The 14,277-nt window shown below is 44.1% G+C and overlaps 1 protein-coding gene across 2 annotated transcripts; it reads left to right on the forward strand.

The window, feature by feature from the left end:
- The first annotated feature begins 3,525 nt into the window (after positions 1-3,525).
- AMER2 (APC membrane recruitment protein 2) lies at positions 3,526-13,637 on the forward strand. Of its 2 annotated transcripts, XM_027590839.2 has the most exons (3): positions 3,535-3,601; positions 3,850-4,784; positions 5,163-13,637. In XM_027590839.2, exons 2-3 carry the CDS (start codon positions 3,905-3,907, stop codon positions 6,029-6,031), a joined length of 1,749 nt encoding a protein of 582 aa, XP_027446640.2. In that variant the 5' UTR covers positions 3,535-3,601; positions 3,850-3,904; the 3' UTR covers positions 6,032-13,637. The 2 variants fall into 2 exon arrangements, with proteins under 2 accessions (XP_027446639.2, XP_027446640.2); XM_027590838.2 differs by having other exon boundaries at positions 3,526-3,601; positions 3,850-6,281.
- Positions 13,638-14,277: the final 640 nt, after the last annotated feature.

Here is a 14,277-nt window from a genome sequence, read left to right on the forward strand (position 1 = left end):
CCCTGGGCCGGGCTCCCTGGCAAGCGGCATTCACACATCTCTCCCCTGGCAACTGTGCACTTTACCTTGTTGTCTCAGCTTGTGTGTGGCCCTTGGAGGGCAAGGATAGACCTTGGCCACAAGGACAGAGTCAACTGCAGGATGAGGGTCAAGGTTGGCAAAGCTGGAGCTCCTCCTGATGGTCCTCAAACAAAGACATTTGAGGGTCTTCACTCAGCTCGCCCTAGAGGATAACCATGGTGGGGTGGGGTGGGGGTGGAGATGGACAAGAGTGGGAAGGCAACATGGCCAATTGGGCTGGGGCCCAGAGCAGGCTAAGTGGTCTGGAGACAGAAGGTGTTGGTCCCAGTTCAAGTATCATTTCCAAATGTCATTGGCTAAGCATTATCCCTTTAAAGACCGTAGGCAAATGTAAGGTAAAGCCAGCAGTCTCCTCAATGGGAATGCTGTGACAAGGGGAGGTCCACAGTAGCAGCTGCTTCCTGGCTTGAAGGGTAGCTCCTCTCCCGGCCTTTTCTGTAGAATGTTCTGGGTGGTTCCCCTCAGAGAGAAAATGCCACCCAATAAGCTTGGGACACAGACTGGAGCTAGGCTGGTCAGAAGACACACTGAAAAGGGAATTGATGATGATGATGATGATGATGATGTTGACGATGAAGATGATGGTAAGCTCTCAAATGATTCCTCCTGTGTTTCTCTTATCTTTTTTTCTTGTTTTGTTAATCCTCCTCCAAAGATGCTCGTTACCCAGAGAGAAAAGCCCCGACTGAATAATAAACACTCCCTTGTGCCAAAAAAGAAAAGCACGCACATGTCTCCAGCAAAACCCGCTTGCTGTTCACATTTGCAAACCATCCTATCATTCTGAAACAGCGTTTTTCTGAAACATTTATCCTCAGCTCCTTTCTACTCTAATTTCCTGTTTGCTCTCTCAAATGGTAGGTTTGGGAAGTGGTTGGGGGCTATGGTGGAGTAGGGGAGAAAGAATGAAAGAGGAAACCATAACCCCAAACAGGGATAAAACTATCCTCACTGGTAAAATTATCTTCACTGTCATGATCTATCTTTCTGGGACAAAAGTCACCATTTTGTGCAAATACAGATTTTGCTTCCCTGACTCTTGACTGTGAAGAACGATTTAAGGTGTGAGTAAACCCTTGAGACGGTTCATAACAATGGCCTTTGGCTTCAGGCTGCCACCCAGCAGTTGGGCTAGAACTCTAACCATCCGCCTCCCTCGCTGGTTCCTGGGCCCTGGGAAGGGGGTGCTCTCCCACCACGTGTCTGATTTTTCTGGTAAGATCCCTATAGGCTGGCTGCACTCTCCTTTTGCTGATAGTCCCCAAAACAAGGCTCTTGGGTCAGAGAATATTTGAAGGTCCCCATTCACACAATGGCTTCTAAAGCTCCCCTTGCTCTGGGGCCTTTGGAGGAGGAGGATTTGGATTGTCCCTGTTTTCTTCTGCCTCAGGGCCAGGGACTCGCCATCATAGCAACTTCCCCAGACTGAAGACTGCTTTGTCCCTTTCTCTTTGTTTGAGGTCTGTATCTCAAAGGAATGATACCCAGCCCAAAGTCCTGGCTACAGGTTTCCACGAGTGGTGGGGGGGGGGGGGGGGGCAAGGACTGTATGTAAATGAGACTCACACCGCCTGTCTTGATAGGCCAGCGCTCTGCAGAATAAGCGGTCCACCTTCTCCCAACATCAGGCTCAGGTATGGAGAAGGGGAGACTTTTTACAGGCGACTTCACTTTTTCCTGATTCCTGTCATAAACTCTTTCAGACTGACACAGTTAGGTAGTAACCCACCAATCAGAGCTACTGTATGTGTGTGTAAAAGAACTGAAAAAGATTTTCAGCTGCCTTTAAAAGCTTGTGAAGAAATAACAAATGCATTTCTCTTTATAGTTCTTCATACCTCTTCCCTCCCCTCAACAATGAAGACCCTGATGCATCATGGCAAGTGGTCAGTTAGAACTGGCAAAAGCCTCTCTGGTCTCAGTTTTACACCCTGTCCTGGGGACACGTGTGCCGATAGTGGCAAAGACCTGGTCAGATTCAAATGCTGAGAATGGGGGTGCCTGGGTGGCTCCGTTGGTTGAGTATCCAACTCTTGGTTTCGGCTCAGGTCATGGTCTCTGGGTCATGGTCTCAGGGTCGTGGGATCAAGCCCCAAGTTGGACTGCAAGCTCAGCAGGCAGTCTGCTCAAGATTCTGTCCCTTTTCCCTCTGCCCCTCTTCCCACTCATATGCTCTCTCTAAAATAAATAAATAAATAAATAAATAAATAAATAAATCTTTTAAAAAAAAAATGCTGAGAATGAAAACCTCTCCTGAATCCAAACTCCTTATTTTTTAAATTTTATAAAACAATGTTCTTGATAAAAATCAACAGAAAAGGGCAAGTATACAGCTAACAAACCCCAGGCCTAAATTCAAACCAACTGTGTTCCATGCTATAGGACCTGCCTTGGCCAACATGTTATTAGTAAAACTCCGACTTCAACCCAGAAAGAATGGAGGTTCTGGGTATAATGCAAGTAGCTCATAAAAAATGAAGCTGGAGATGATTAGGGAAAAGACGGATATTCACATGTATGTAAATATCACATATTGCTAAATAATATTTATGAATAAAATAAATGATATGTTAATATTACATCTTTATCACATATTATTAAGTATTAAACATATATATTATATATAGATAATATATATATGCGCTTCTCCAAATTTCTTCTTTTATTGCTAATAAGCCTTCAGTTAGGATCAGGAAATTAGGTGTAAAGGTTACAATATTAGCAGTCACCTTCAAAGTCAGATTACAGAAAAGATCCCCAGATTGGGATGTTCCCTGGGACAAGGTTTCCATTTTCCCCAGATTATGTGGGTCAGAGCAGCTGCAGAGACTCCTGGGCACTCAGCATCCTGCCAGGCTTTTCCATGTTCCATAGGGGAAGGGGGCTGCAGGAAGCCCTGGGGGGATAGTGAAGGGGGTAGGGGGTGGCAGCAGTGGGGGGCAGGAGTAAAGCCCATGTCCTGCCTAATGGAAAAGAAGAAGGCAGACCCTGGACTCCAAGGACCACCTGGGGAGATTCTCAAACTGTGTCCTCCACCCTCCACTCATCCATTGTGACCAAATGCAGGCTAGGCAGTGGCTTCTGTGACCTGAGCCCCAGGAGCTGGAGTCTGGGATAAAAGCCAGGGTTGTCCCTAAGGACCAGTCAACTTCCACCTTACAGAACTGTTGCACTTTCCTTGCAAAGAGTTGCTAATTGGTATTCGACTGATGGCTGGTGTTTTTGCACAAGAATCAGAACCGCATTAGTAAGGATTCAACATCCACCCCGAGATTGTGCTCAGCAGTGGACAAGACACAGATGTAAACAGGCACACTCCATGCCTGCTGGGCTTGGTGCCCAAATGATAAGGACAGACATGAAAGGCTCGGGAAAGACATAAAGACTCATGAAGTCCAGGATAGGCGCTCAGAGGAATAACCATCGTGTATTGGGTTGAATTTCTTTGTCCATTTTGGGGGTATCTTGTGATCCACGATTGGGCTTCTGGAAAGAGCCTATCTAGAGGAGGAGTCCGAAGGTGGGTAAGATTGGATGGAATCTGAATTCCATAAAGGCGACTCTAATTTCTGCAATCGACTCGAGGCTCTGTTGCCTGCTCTTGACACACACACACACACACACACACACACACACACACACACACACACACACACACACACAAACTATGCAGCACAAAGCCAAGTCGGATCCGAAGTGGGTTAGGGTATTATATAAGCCCTTGGCGGGAGGGGAGATGGTCTTTTCTGTGTGTTTCTTTTGCTGCAGCGGCGGCGGCGGCGGCGGCAGCAGCAAGAGTGGCTCAGGTTGATTTAGAATACGGATGACAGTGGCCTGGCGCGAGCCCACGGCTGACGAAAGCTGCTTAGCCCTCTCGGTTTCCATGGAGACAAGCAGGAGCAGCGGCTGCGGCGGCGGCGGCGGCGAGGCTGTCAGCGAGCGCGGCGGCGGCGGCGGCGGCGGCGATCGCGCGTCCGCGGGGGTCTGCAGGAGGAAGGAGGAGGCCGGGGCCCGGACCCTCGCGGCAGACATGGACTTGCATTGTGATTGTGCTGCCGAAACGCCGGCCGCCGAGCAGCCGTCGGGGAAGATTAATAAAGCTGCTTTCAAATTATTCAAGAAGAGGAAATCGGGTGGCACCATGCCCAGCATTTTTGGGGTCAAAAACAAAGGGGATGGGAAAGGCTCGGGTCCGACGGGCATGGTGAGGAGCCGGACCCACGACGGCTTAGCGGAGGTGGTGGTGCTGGAGAGCAGCAAGAAGGAGGAGCCACGCGGCGGGGGCGACAGCGGGGGCGGCGGCGGGGGTGGCCGCAGCGGGGGGCGGCCGAACCCGGGTCCCCCCAGGGCGGCCGGGACCGGCGTGGGCTCCCTGGCCAACAGCTCGGTGGCGAAGTCGCACAGCTTCTTCTCCCTGTTGAAGAAGAACGGGCGATCGGAGAACGGCAAGGGCGAGCCGGCGGACGCGAGCAAGGCTGGCGGCAAACAAAAGAGAGGGCTGAAGGGGCTCTTCAGCAGCATGCGCTGGCACAAGAAGGACAAGCGGGCCAAGGCGGAGGCGAAGGGCGAGCGCGCGGGGGCCCCGGGCGGCCTCATTCTGCCGGGCTCGCTCACCGCCAGCCTGGAGTGCGTCAAGGAGGAAACGCCCGGACCCGCCGGCGAGCCGGAGAAGCCCAGCAGGGACGCGCCGGGAGACCCAGCAGGTGAGCTCGGAGGGGGAGAGCCGGGGCCGGCCTCCGCCGATCGCGCCCACGTGCCGGACCGCCGAGAGGCCCACAGCCCCGGGGTCCCTAAGGCCGAAAGCGCCCGGGGAGAGGACGCCGCGGGGCATCGGCGCGCCGAGAAGCCCCGGGCACCCCCAGAGCTGGGCGCTGGGGAGGTCCAGACGGCCGAGGATGCCTCCAGGACAGGTGACGTTCCGGTAAAGACCGTCCCCCTTGTCGACTCGGAATGCGGCAGCGGCCGAGCGGCGGCCATCCCTGACCCTTCCTCTGTTGATCCACCCTCAGACCCATCGGCCGATCGTATTTGTTTGATGTTTTCTGACGTGACTTCACTGAAAAGCTTTGACTCTCTTACAGGCTGTGGAGATATTATTGCAGACCAAGAGGACGAGGCAGGTCCCAGCTGTGACAAGCATGCCCCCGGGCCAGGCAAACCAGTTCTGTCTAAAAAGAACCCCGGCGTGGTGGCCTACCAAGGAGGAGGGGAGGAGATGGCGAGCCCGGAGGAGCTGGACGACACCTATCTCCAGGAATTCTGGGACATGCTCTCCCAGACTGAGGACCAAGGACCAGGGCCCCAAGAGGGAGCGGCCAAGGCGGCGGCAGCCCTGGAAACCAAGGTGGTGGCCGAGACGTCCAAAGACGCCAGGTGTGCGGAAGGGTCCAAGGACGTGTCCTTGGGCAAGCACAGGAGGCTCAACCGGATTCCCATCGAGCTCCATCCCAAGGAGGAGCCTAAACAGCCCGAGAAGGAGCAGCAGGAAGGCATCCCCAATAGTGACGAGGGCTACTGGGATTCCACCACTCCGGGCCCGGAGGAAGACAGCGCGGGCAGCGGCAAAAAGGCGGGCATCCCCCGGGATAGCTACAGCGGGGACGCGCTCTACGATCTCTACGCAGATCCGGAGGGAAGCCCGGCGGTCGTTCCCGCCAACGAGGAGACGTCCTGCTTGTCCCGGTTAAAGCCTGTGTCTCCAGGCACCATCACCTGTCCACTGCGAACACCAGGCAGTTTGCTGAAGGACTCCAAAATCCCTATCAGCATCAAGCACCTCGCGAACCTTCCATCCAGCCATCCCGTAGTGCACCAGCAACCAGTCAGGAGTGAGATGCCCAGAACAAAAATCCCAGTTTCCAAAGTGCTGGTCCGCAGGGTCAGCAACCGGGGTTTGGCTGGGACCACCCTCCGGGCAGCGGCGTGCCATGACAGTGCCAAAAAGTTGTGAGGTCTCCGAAGCCAAGGTGGATGGACCACATGTCAAGGAATACAACTTTCCCTGGAAACCACTCAAATAAGTTTTGCTTCTCCTAAAGAAAAGCTTTTAGGACCATCCCAGCTCCAGAGCCTAGACCGAGGACGTCTCTGTGCCGCCAGCAGGGGCAGGATACACCAGAGAGAGGGTGCTACACGTGGGATTCTCCTCTCCAGATAAGTTCCCTGAGAATTATTTTCAAGCACTTTTAGTTTTTTACCTTAAAAAAAAATCACTTTTTTTCTTTTTTCCTTTGATGCACTGAACACTTGGAAGTCACCTTTACTTGCCTTTGCAGAAAACAGGACTTAACCAAACCTATGTAAGCATCATGCCATGATATTTGGTGCGGCCAGGGCCCAGAGAGGGCCTGGAGGAACGACTGCCAACACCAGAGGAGCCCCTCCTCTTCCATGACACTTTCCTTCCCTCCTTCCTTCTTTTCCTTTTTCTTTCCAGGAAAAAAAGAGAGAGAGAGAGAGAAAAGAAAAAAGACCCTTTGCTGTATCACTGTGTGGGAAACACCTGCAAAGCTGAAAGAGCCAGGTATTTACCTGATGAGCAGAGGGGATCACTGATTGGTCAAAAACTTACCTACTTTCAGTTGCTGGGTATGCAAATAGGTCAATATCTACCACTAGGACAATAAAGGAGCATTTTGGTTTGGTTGGTTTAGAGCATCTGTTTGGGGAGAAATAAGAAGCTCAGCAGAGCAGGTTTTTTCTTTTTCTTTTTCTTTTTCTTTCCCACCCAGTGAAGAAATGAGGATCAGGGAAAGATTTCACTAAAATGCCAATAGACACAGTATTTTAGCATTTATAAACTGTAACATTTTCATGTGTAGATAACGCATATTTTACAGTTTATCCAGCTGTTAACATTTTATAATCTGTCAGTAACCTCGAATTTAAAATCTGGTTTTATTACTAGTCATGATAACTGTCCCTGAACCACTGATGTTCTTTTATGTACTGTAACCTAAAAGCAATTCTGTTTTTGTTTTATATGGGATCTCTGGCTCTCAATGCAGGAAAAAAAAAAAAAAGTCTATTGTGTTGATGTCCCAGAGGAATGATTCTGTCTTGTCTTGGGTAAAAAGACTATTTGCTTCTCACTCTCAATCCTGGTTTTCAGAGATTTTTACCTTGGTTATAAAAATTTCGGATTCAACCATTCTACAATATGGGGAGTCCCAAATGAGGAACATATTTTAAAAACCCAATAGAAAAATACAGTTTTTCATGTTATTTGACTTTTGCTTTATAGATTCATAATTGAGACAGATATGTTCAGAATATAACACTGGCAAGTGTATATATCATAAACACTCTATGTCAAGATTTTTTTTTTGAAAAGTGGTTTCCTGATATGTATATTTTCTATTATTTTAGATGAGACATTTATTTCAGGATGGGTTACCATATGCCTGGATAGTTTGAGTGATTAACTGAAGCAGTTCCTAGAATGCTATTAGCATCTAATGATTATATAATATCCTCTTTGAAACGCACTTCAGTGTGTTTAATCAAAAGACCGGAGCTTCTGCTAGGAATTGATTCATGGTATCAGGAAGATTAGACATTTTCAAGGAAAACTACATGTATATGATGGCACAAACACTTCTATATAGCTCCCATTTTCCAGAGAGATTGCCTAAGTAATGAACTGATATTATATGCTTTCCAAGCTTGTTTTCTATTTTATAAAGGAAGGAAAGAGGCAAGTTAAGTATATGGAAACCTATTTTAATAGTACGAAAGGAACAAAATAAACGGACATCAAAGGCAAACAAATTTGAGCCAGTAGCATAAAGCAAATCGTTCCCCATTTTAAATTTGCAATGATTCAATTAGAAGAGGTGGTAGAGATTTGTTGAATTTCTTTAGTAGTCAGATTACTGGATTTTATTGCACTGTGTCAGATCCTTAATGTTATTTCAAAGTAGTGTTTTAATATTTAATTTCCTTATACAGATGAGGTCCTATAATCAGATATAGCCTTAAGCACTCTGAACCCACCAACAGGAATTCATAAAGCCACTCACACTCACACGTGCTTATGCACTCAACTGTGCACAAACTAACAGACAAAGGCGTGTACTGTACACTTGGAAATATTTTACAAATTATTTCTGTCTTGAGAAAGGGATTTAAATTTGATTTCACACTGATAGTACTATTTAGACTCCAAATGCATTCATCTTCCTCCAGTGAATGTAAAGAACATAAATTTTATTCCTAGCCGTAAAACAAAGGATGTTTATTTTCTTCTTGTGCATTTTCTTGTGAGGGTTATCTTCTCCTCTGCGTGAATCCATCACAGAGTTATATTTGTTCATTCGTTCAATTGTACAGGAAAGTTAGGAGTACCTGAAGTATGGATGAGAATATTCTAACAGTAAAGGCAATCTATTGATAAATCTATTTTGTTAGCACTGGGACAAACTAGTTTTGCTTTCATAATTTTGGGGGCTTATTTCTGCCATTATACCACTATGCTGTGTCTTCTTGTTATAAGTAAAGGAAAATGTCAGCAAAACTTACCTTCATTTCCCCCTGCCTATTAAGCAGTTATACAAGATGTAAAATATTTTCTCTTTTCCTTCTTTTTTCCATATGTTTTCCACTTTTAAAAAACTCTCGTCTTTAAGAATTCCACCCACACCAGTAAAATGAAGGATGCAGGCAATTAATTAAATGGCCTCTGTAGCTAGATGGGAAATCAGGACCAATGCAGGAAGCCTGCGTCTTAACCTTTTCCACCCACAGTCGCTTGCTTTGTGTGTGTGTATGTGTGTGTGTGTGTGTGTGTGTGTGTGTGTGTGTGTGTGTGCATGCGCCAAGGGCTACTTTTTCTCATTCATGTTCCTGGAGATTGCTCCCCCCCCCCAGCATTTTAATAGATTTATATTCCAATTATTATTAATACATTTCTTAATTTGGCCTATTTGCTGATTTTTTTTAATGGAAGATTAAATATGGGCTGATGACACCGTTGCTGTGTGTGTATGATTCTGAGATGCTTAGTTGATTAGGTCTCTTTAGTCAGAGAGCTGGACAAATTAGAGAGGAAAAAGTCAGATCAATTGTTGGCCCTGAATTTATCAGTGAGTTTAAGAGCTCTGCACAAAGACAGCCTGACTTTAATAACTACATTACACAGACAATGTTACTTGAACTACTTTAGCATCAGTACTAATGGCAGTTGGATGCTTTTATTCTTCCATTAGCACCGACTGGGAGAAATTTTACTACAGCCGTTTTCAACAATTGCTAGAGGAAAAGATTTTTATTATTTCACCTAATGACAACAATGACAGACAGGACATTAAGGACTTCCTTTAGATACGTTTTCCACAAATTATCTGCCTATTTAAATACAAAGTGTTTAACATCTATGAGAGTGATGATTTACTGGGTCTAAAACCTTTCTTCCTTAATCTCAGAAGTAGTTTTGAAGTATTTGCACTTAAATGAATATTCAAATAACCCTTTGCACAGTTACCAAGGTAAAAAAAACTATATTAGGTATCAAGATTTCTTCGACTGATCTGAGTTTTTGTTATTTATGTCTTTGTCAGATTAGTTTTCAGAGCCTTTTGACTGTTAACTTTGTATGAAGAGATTGATTAAAGTAGCTTTCTGTCCTCTCCCTTTGTACCCACCAATGTTTGATGTTTGCTTGGTGCCCTCAGATAGCCATAAGTGGACGCTTGTCATGATGGTGGCGTCTTTGACTCTTGCATAGTGGAACACATTTCCTGATTGTAGTCATTCCAGATTTCTCTCCTGAATGATGACAATCTGGCCTTGGTCACCTGTGCTGGGTTTCTACGAAGGCATCTTCCAATACATTCACAGATACTTTGCTCCCCTTATCATTCTTAAAAAATTAATTCAAGAATTTTATACTCTTAAACAAAAAGAGAACACATCACAATTGTCTCTTATCACCACTGGGAATGACCAGTTCAAAGTACCCACATGAAATAAGAGGAGAAACCTGAATACCTTGGCCTACCCATTTCCCCTCCCTATTCGTCAGACAGACCAAGGGATGAACAGCACCATTCTTATTTGTGGAAACTCGGCCTTAGGAATTTTTGATTCCTTATGCACAAATATTCATGACAGTTTGGGACCCGAAGCTAGCGTGGCAGAGCGGTGGCTTATATATCTGTGTGGGAAAGCAAGAGGCCAGGATTTACTTCATAAAAAGACGTGTCTGTAACGTTGTCAGGTGGGAAGTGCGGTTCCCCCTCAAGGTCAGTCGCCTGTCTGCCTCTGAGGATTTTGTAAAGGCCGTCATAAACTGCTTCTCAAAGCCTTTGCACTGTGCTAATGCTTTAAAGGAGATGGTTTGTTGCAACTATAGCCACTTATAAAGAATGCTATTATCTCACTCCAGATAGTGCTTTTAAGGAGTGATTCAGAGTGATAATTTCATGATTATGGAAAAGTGTTCTTTCTCAAACTGAAAAAGGAAAGATTAAAATGGTCACAAAGCCTCCAGAACGGAAACTGGGCATATTTTATGACCGACGTTTACTTTAATTCAATGCAACCTGTGTTCGTGGGGCATATACTGTGTCTAATACTTCATAAAAACCCCTTCAGTCTGGGCTCGCACATAGCTGTACTGTGATTGGACTTTCTTAACAGTCATGAAAAACATCTTTATTTTACTTTACCTTTTTTTTTTTTTTTTGCATCTGTTGCTTATGGTTTGTGGGGTGGAGCAGAATGCGGCAAACTTGAACAGGAGTGGTATGGATTAAGCCACACAAATTCCTCTCAAAATAATAATAGCAATTATAACAATAATGAACATTTGTTGAGTCCTTGCTAAGTGCCAGTGACCACTAAGAGCTTTACAAATATTGACATGGTCCTCCTAGCAGCCATGTGGGTTAGGCAATATTATTTCCCTAATGTGCCATCTTTAACTCATTCTTTTTGTTTGTTTCCATCCCATCTCATCTCCCCCCCACCTCCCCTCTTTCTCTTTCTCTCTCTTTTCCCCTAGCTTCTGGGATGGGAACATAAACTCTTCTGTAACTTAAGAGTAACACAAGAGCTAAGAACTACTTAATGTCATGACAGTTCACTTCCAACAGAAACAAAGCTAACCCATGCCATGAAGCTGAAAATTGGTTTTTTGTCCGAGACGATGGTGCTCATATCACTGACAGAGAAGCCAGGCACAGTTAATAGGCAAACACTCTGCTTTCTTTTGGCGGTATCCTCTCCTTCTTGAGATTAACACCAAAAATATAGGCAGAAATCTCTCCTGTTGTCATGGTAACACTTCTTCCCTGTAGGATGTCAGTCATTCCAAGCACGTTGCCCTTGTTTTTCCACCATGAACCCACTCTAGGCTTGCTCTGGCTGTTCCATGTGGTTTGTTTAAATAGCGACTAGCTGAGTGATCCCTTGCCTGGATACAATTCTGAACTTCAGAGATAAGCTCCTGGCTCTTTCCAAAGTAGCACATCCTACATTCTGTCGATGGCCATTGAATCCTGACTCATATTTTCCAATTCATTAATTCATTCAACTAATATTATTGAAGACCTAGAAGTCAGTCATCGTGAATTTGAGTATTTTATATCGAAGGAGAATAACTAACATATACTGTGTGTTTGCTCTGTGCCAGGATGATGCTCGGTGCTTCCTTTCATGTTCTTATCGCCACTGTTCACAAGGACCATGCAGGGTGGATATTGGCTCCATCCCCAGAGGAAAAAAATGATGCTCGCAAAGGTGAAATACTTTGTCCCAAGTCACCCATTTCCTAAGTAATGGACAGAATTTGAATCAGAAACCTAACTCTATAGCTTCTGCTTTAATTATGCATTTTTTAAGCCATATGATTCAATTTCTGTAAAACTTGTTTTAAGTAAGAAACTGATCAAAGTTCTGAACTGCAAGAGCCAACCCCGATTTGTGTAATTGTGGGTACCATCCGACTGATGGCTGTTTTAGTTAAAAGTGAACTTGTATTTTTATTTTTAATTCTTTGATGGCTTTTATACATGCAAGCCTAAAAGGGAGAGCTCAGAGACTAGCAGGTTTTTTTCTCACCTGGGCCAGTCAAAATTGTGGACTATATTCATTAATTACTTTAGAGTTCCATACAAGCAGACCTATGTACAGATTTTGTGATCTGATGTCTGTTTTGCCAATATTAAAACCAAAAGCAATTTCAGTAGTGAATCCAGCAGCGTGCAACCTCTGTTTTATCCCACTCTGATTCTGTTAATACCTCCAGTATTTAGGTAAAATCCATTTGAAATTGCATCATGGTCATAATTAAGGAGGTTATTTTCCTAATATATGGCCTGCCTACATTTGGTAAAATGCTTTTAAAATGAATTTTAGGCTTCATTTTAATGAGACACAGTGGAAGATTTTAATAACAGGTGGTCATTCTATTAAAATGTAAACTAGGGTAATTTGTGGTAATAACTCAATAATCAATAGAGTAAATTTCTGCTTTGTGTGTGAAGATAACATTTTTAATAAAATATAGCCAAGGTGACTGGTTATCAGAGACATATTTAACTTTCTCAGATACCTACCTGGATCATCTAATAAGCTAAAGCAGAGATACTAAAAATACCTGGTTAGATTTCATAGGGGCACCGAGCGGACACACAGTAAATACTTGTAACACAAGTATTGAAATGGTCCTAGGTAGCCTGAAGGAATTAGTGAACTTTCTAAATATCTGCATTGCAACCATTTATCCCCCACTACACAGTTATTTCTAAAGAAAAGAAGAGAAACTCTCATAAAGTAATACAATAGCTTTCTTATTGCTTCCAGGACACATTTAACTGAACATGAAGGATCTGAGAGTGGTCGTTTTATCAAGAACATCAGGGAAAATGGTTCTGATGTTATAGGCAAAGTAAATTTTTGTCACTTTTACTTGACTCCAGCTATCTACCAGGCTCATTGCTAACTTCAGGTTTTTGACCAAGTTATTTATATGGAATATCTCAGTGTAATATAGGGAATGCAGGTTATTTGAAAATAATGACAAAGAAGACCCAAATGAGAAACTCCATTTCTATAATTAGTTTTCCTGAAAGTCAGGCATGTCTTTGAGGACAAGCTTTTGGCTGTATTATTTTTGTGCACAGGAGGAAAATTGTTAGTAGGTTTATAGATATTATTTTTATAATAGAATGTTAAATTCCCCCCAAACATCAAAAATCATCTCCTAGAACTACTCTATGTTTTTAAAACTTGTTTTAAAAAAGGATTCTAAATAGCAATAGGATCTTTTCTCCTTTCTCCACTCCAATGATTTAATGGGATAAATGAACCAATGTTTATATTTTTAAACCTGTAAATATTTTATTTTGGGTATTTTGTATATTTGTTGATATAATTCCATTTTGTGCATATGTATCATTGTGCATGTTGCTGTTTTTGATAGTCACTCTTTTAATGAATGTAAGAAGCTTGGACTAATAGCACTTTTCTTGTTTCATTCAAACATCTTAAAATGAAAATACAACACTGCCATTTTAACTGTTGTGTTTAATTCAGTCAATAAATTTTGTTGCTCCTTTACATTTAAAGTGAAATCTGTTGGTTGTTATTTTTCCAGGAGGAATTTTATTTCCAGTCTCTCAATTTTAGAACTGATACTAATGACGGTGATAATGGCAAGGTGATGTGTGTGTATGAAATTGGGTGGAAAACTGATGGGGGGGCTGTATTTCTTTCCATACTTTGTAAACAAGTGAAAAAATTATTGTTATGGTTTTGGGCGGTTGTTCTTTCATTTTTTTTTAAAGATTTTATTTATTTGAGAGAGAGAATAAGATAGAAAGAGAGCATGAGAGGGTCAGAGGGAGGAGCAGGGACTCCCTGCTGAGCCAGGGAGCCCAATGCGGGACTCAATCCCGGACTCCAGGATCATGACCTGAGTCGAAGGCAGACGCTTAACCAACTGAGCCACCCAGGTGCCCCAAGGGTGGTTGCCTTTCAAAAGCCTTGTTGTCTTCACATGGATCTGATTTCTGAACCTTTTACTCAGAAAATCTCCATTCCTCATTAGTGCAGGAACGTGAAGCCAGCTACTCTGCTGTGATTATTAGGAGCAGCTAACTGGCGTCTTTTTTTAAAGAGTTGTTTTCTGGCTTTTATTGTTTTGTTTGGGGGTGGGCGGAGTTGTTAAAAAGCAAAATTCAACCAAGTAAATTT

Source organism: Zalophus californianus, chromosome 3, assembly GCF_009762305.2.
Source record: "Zalophus californianus isolate mZalCal1 chromosome 3, mZalCal1.pri.v2, whole genome shotgun sequence".
Classification (NCBI taxonomy): Eukaryota; Metazoa; Chordata; class Mammalia; order Carnivora; family Otariidae; genus Zalophus; species Zalophus californianus.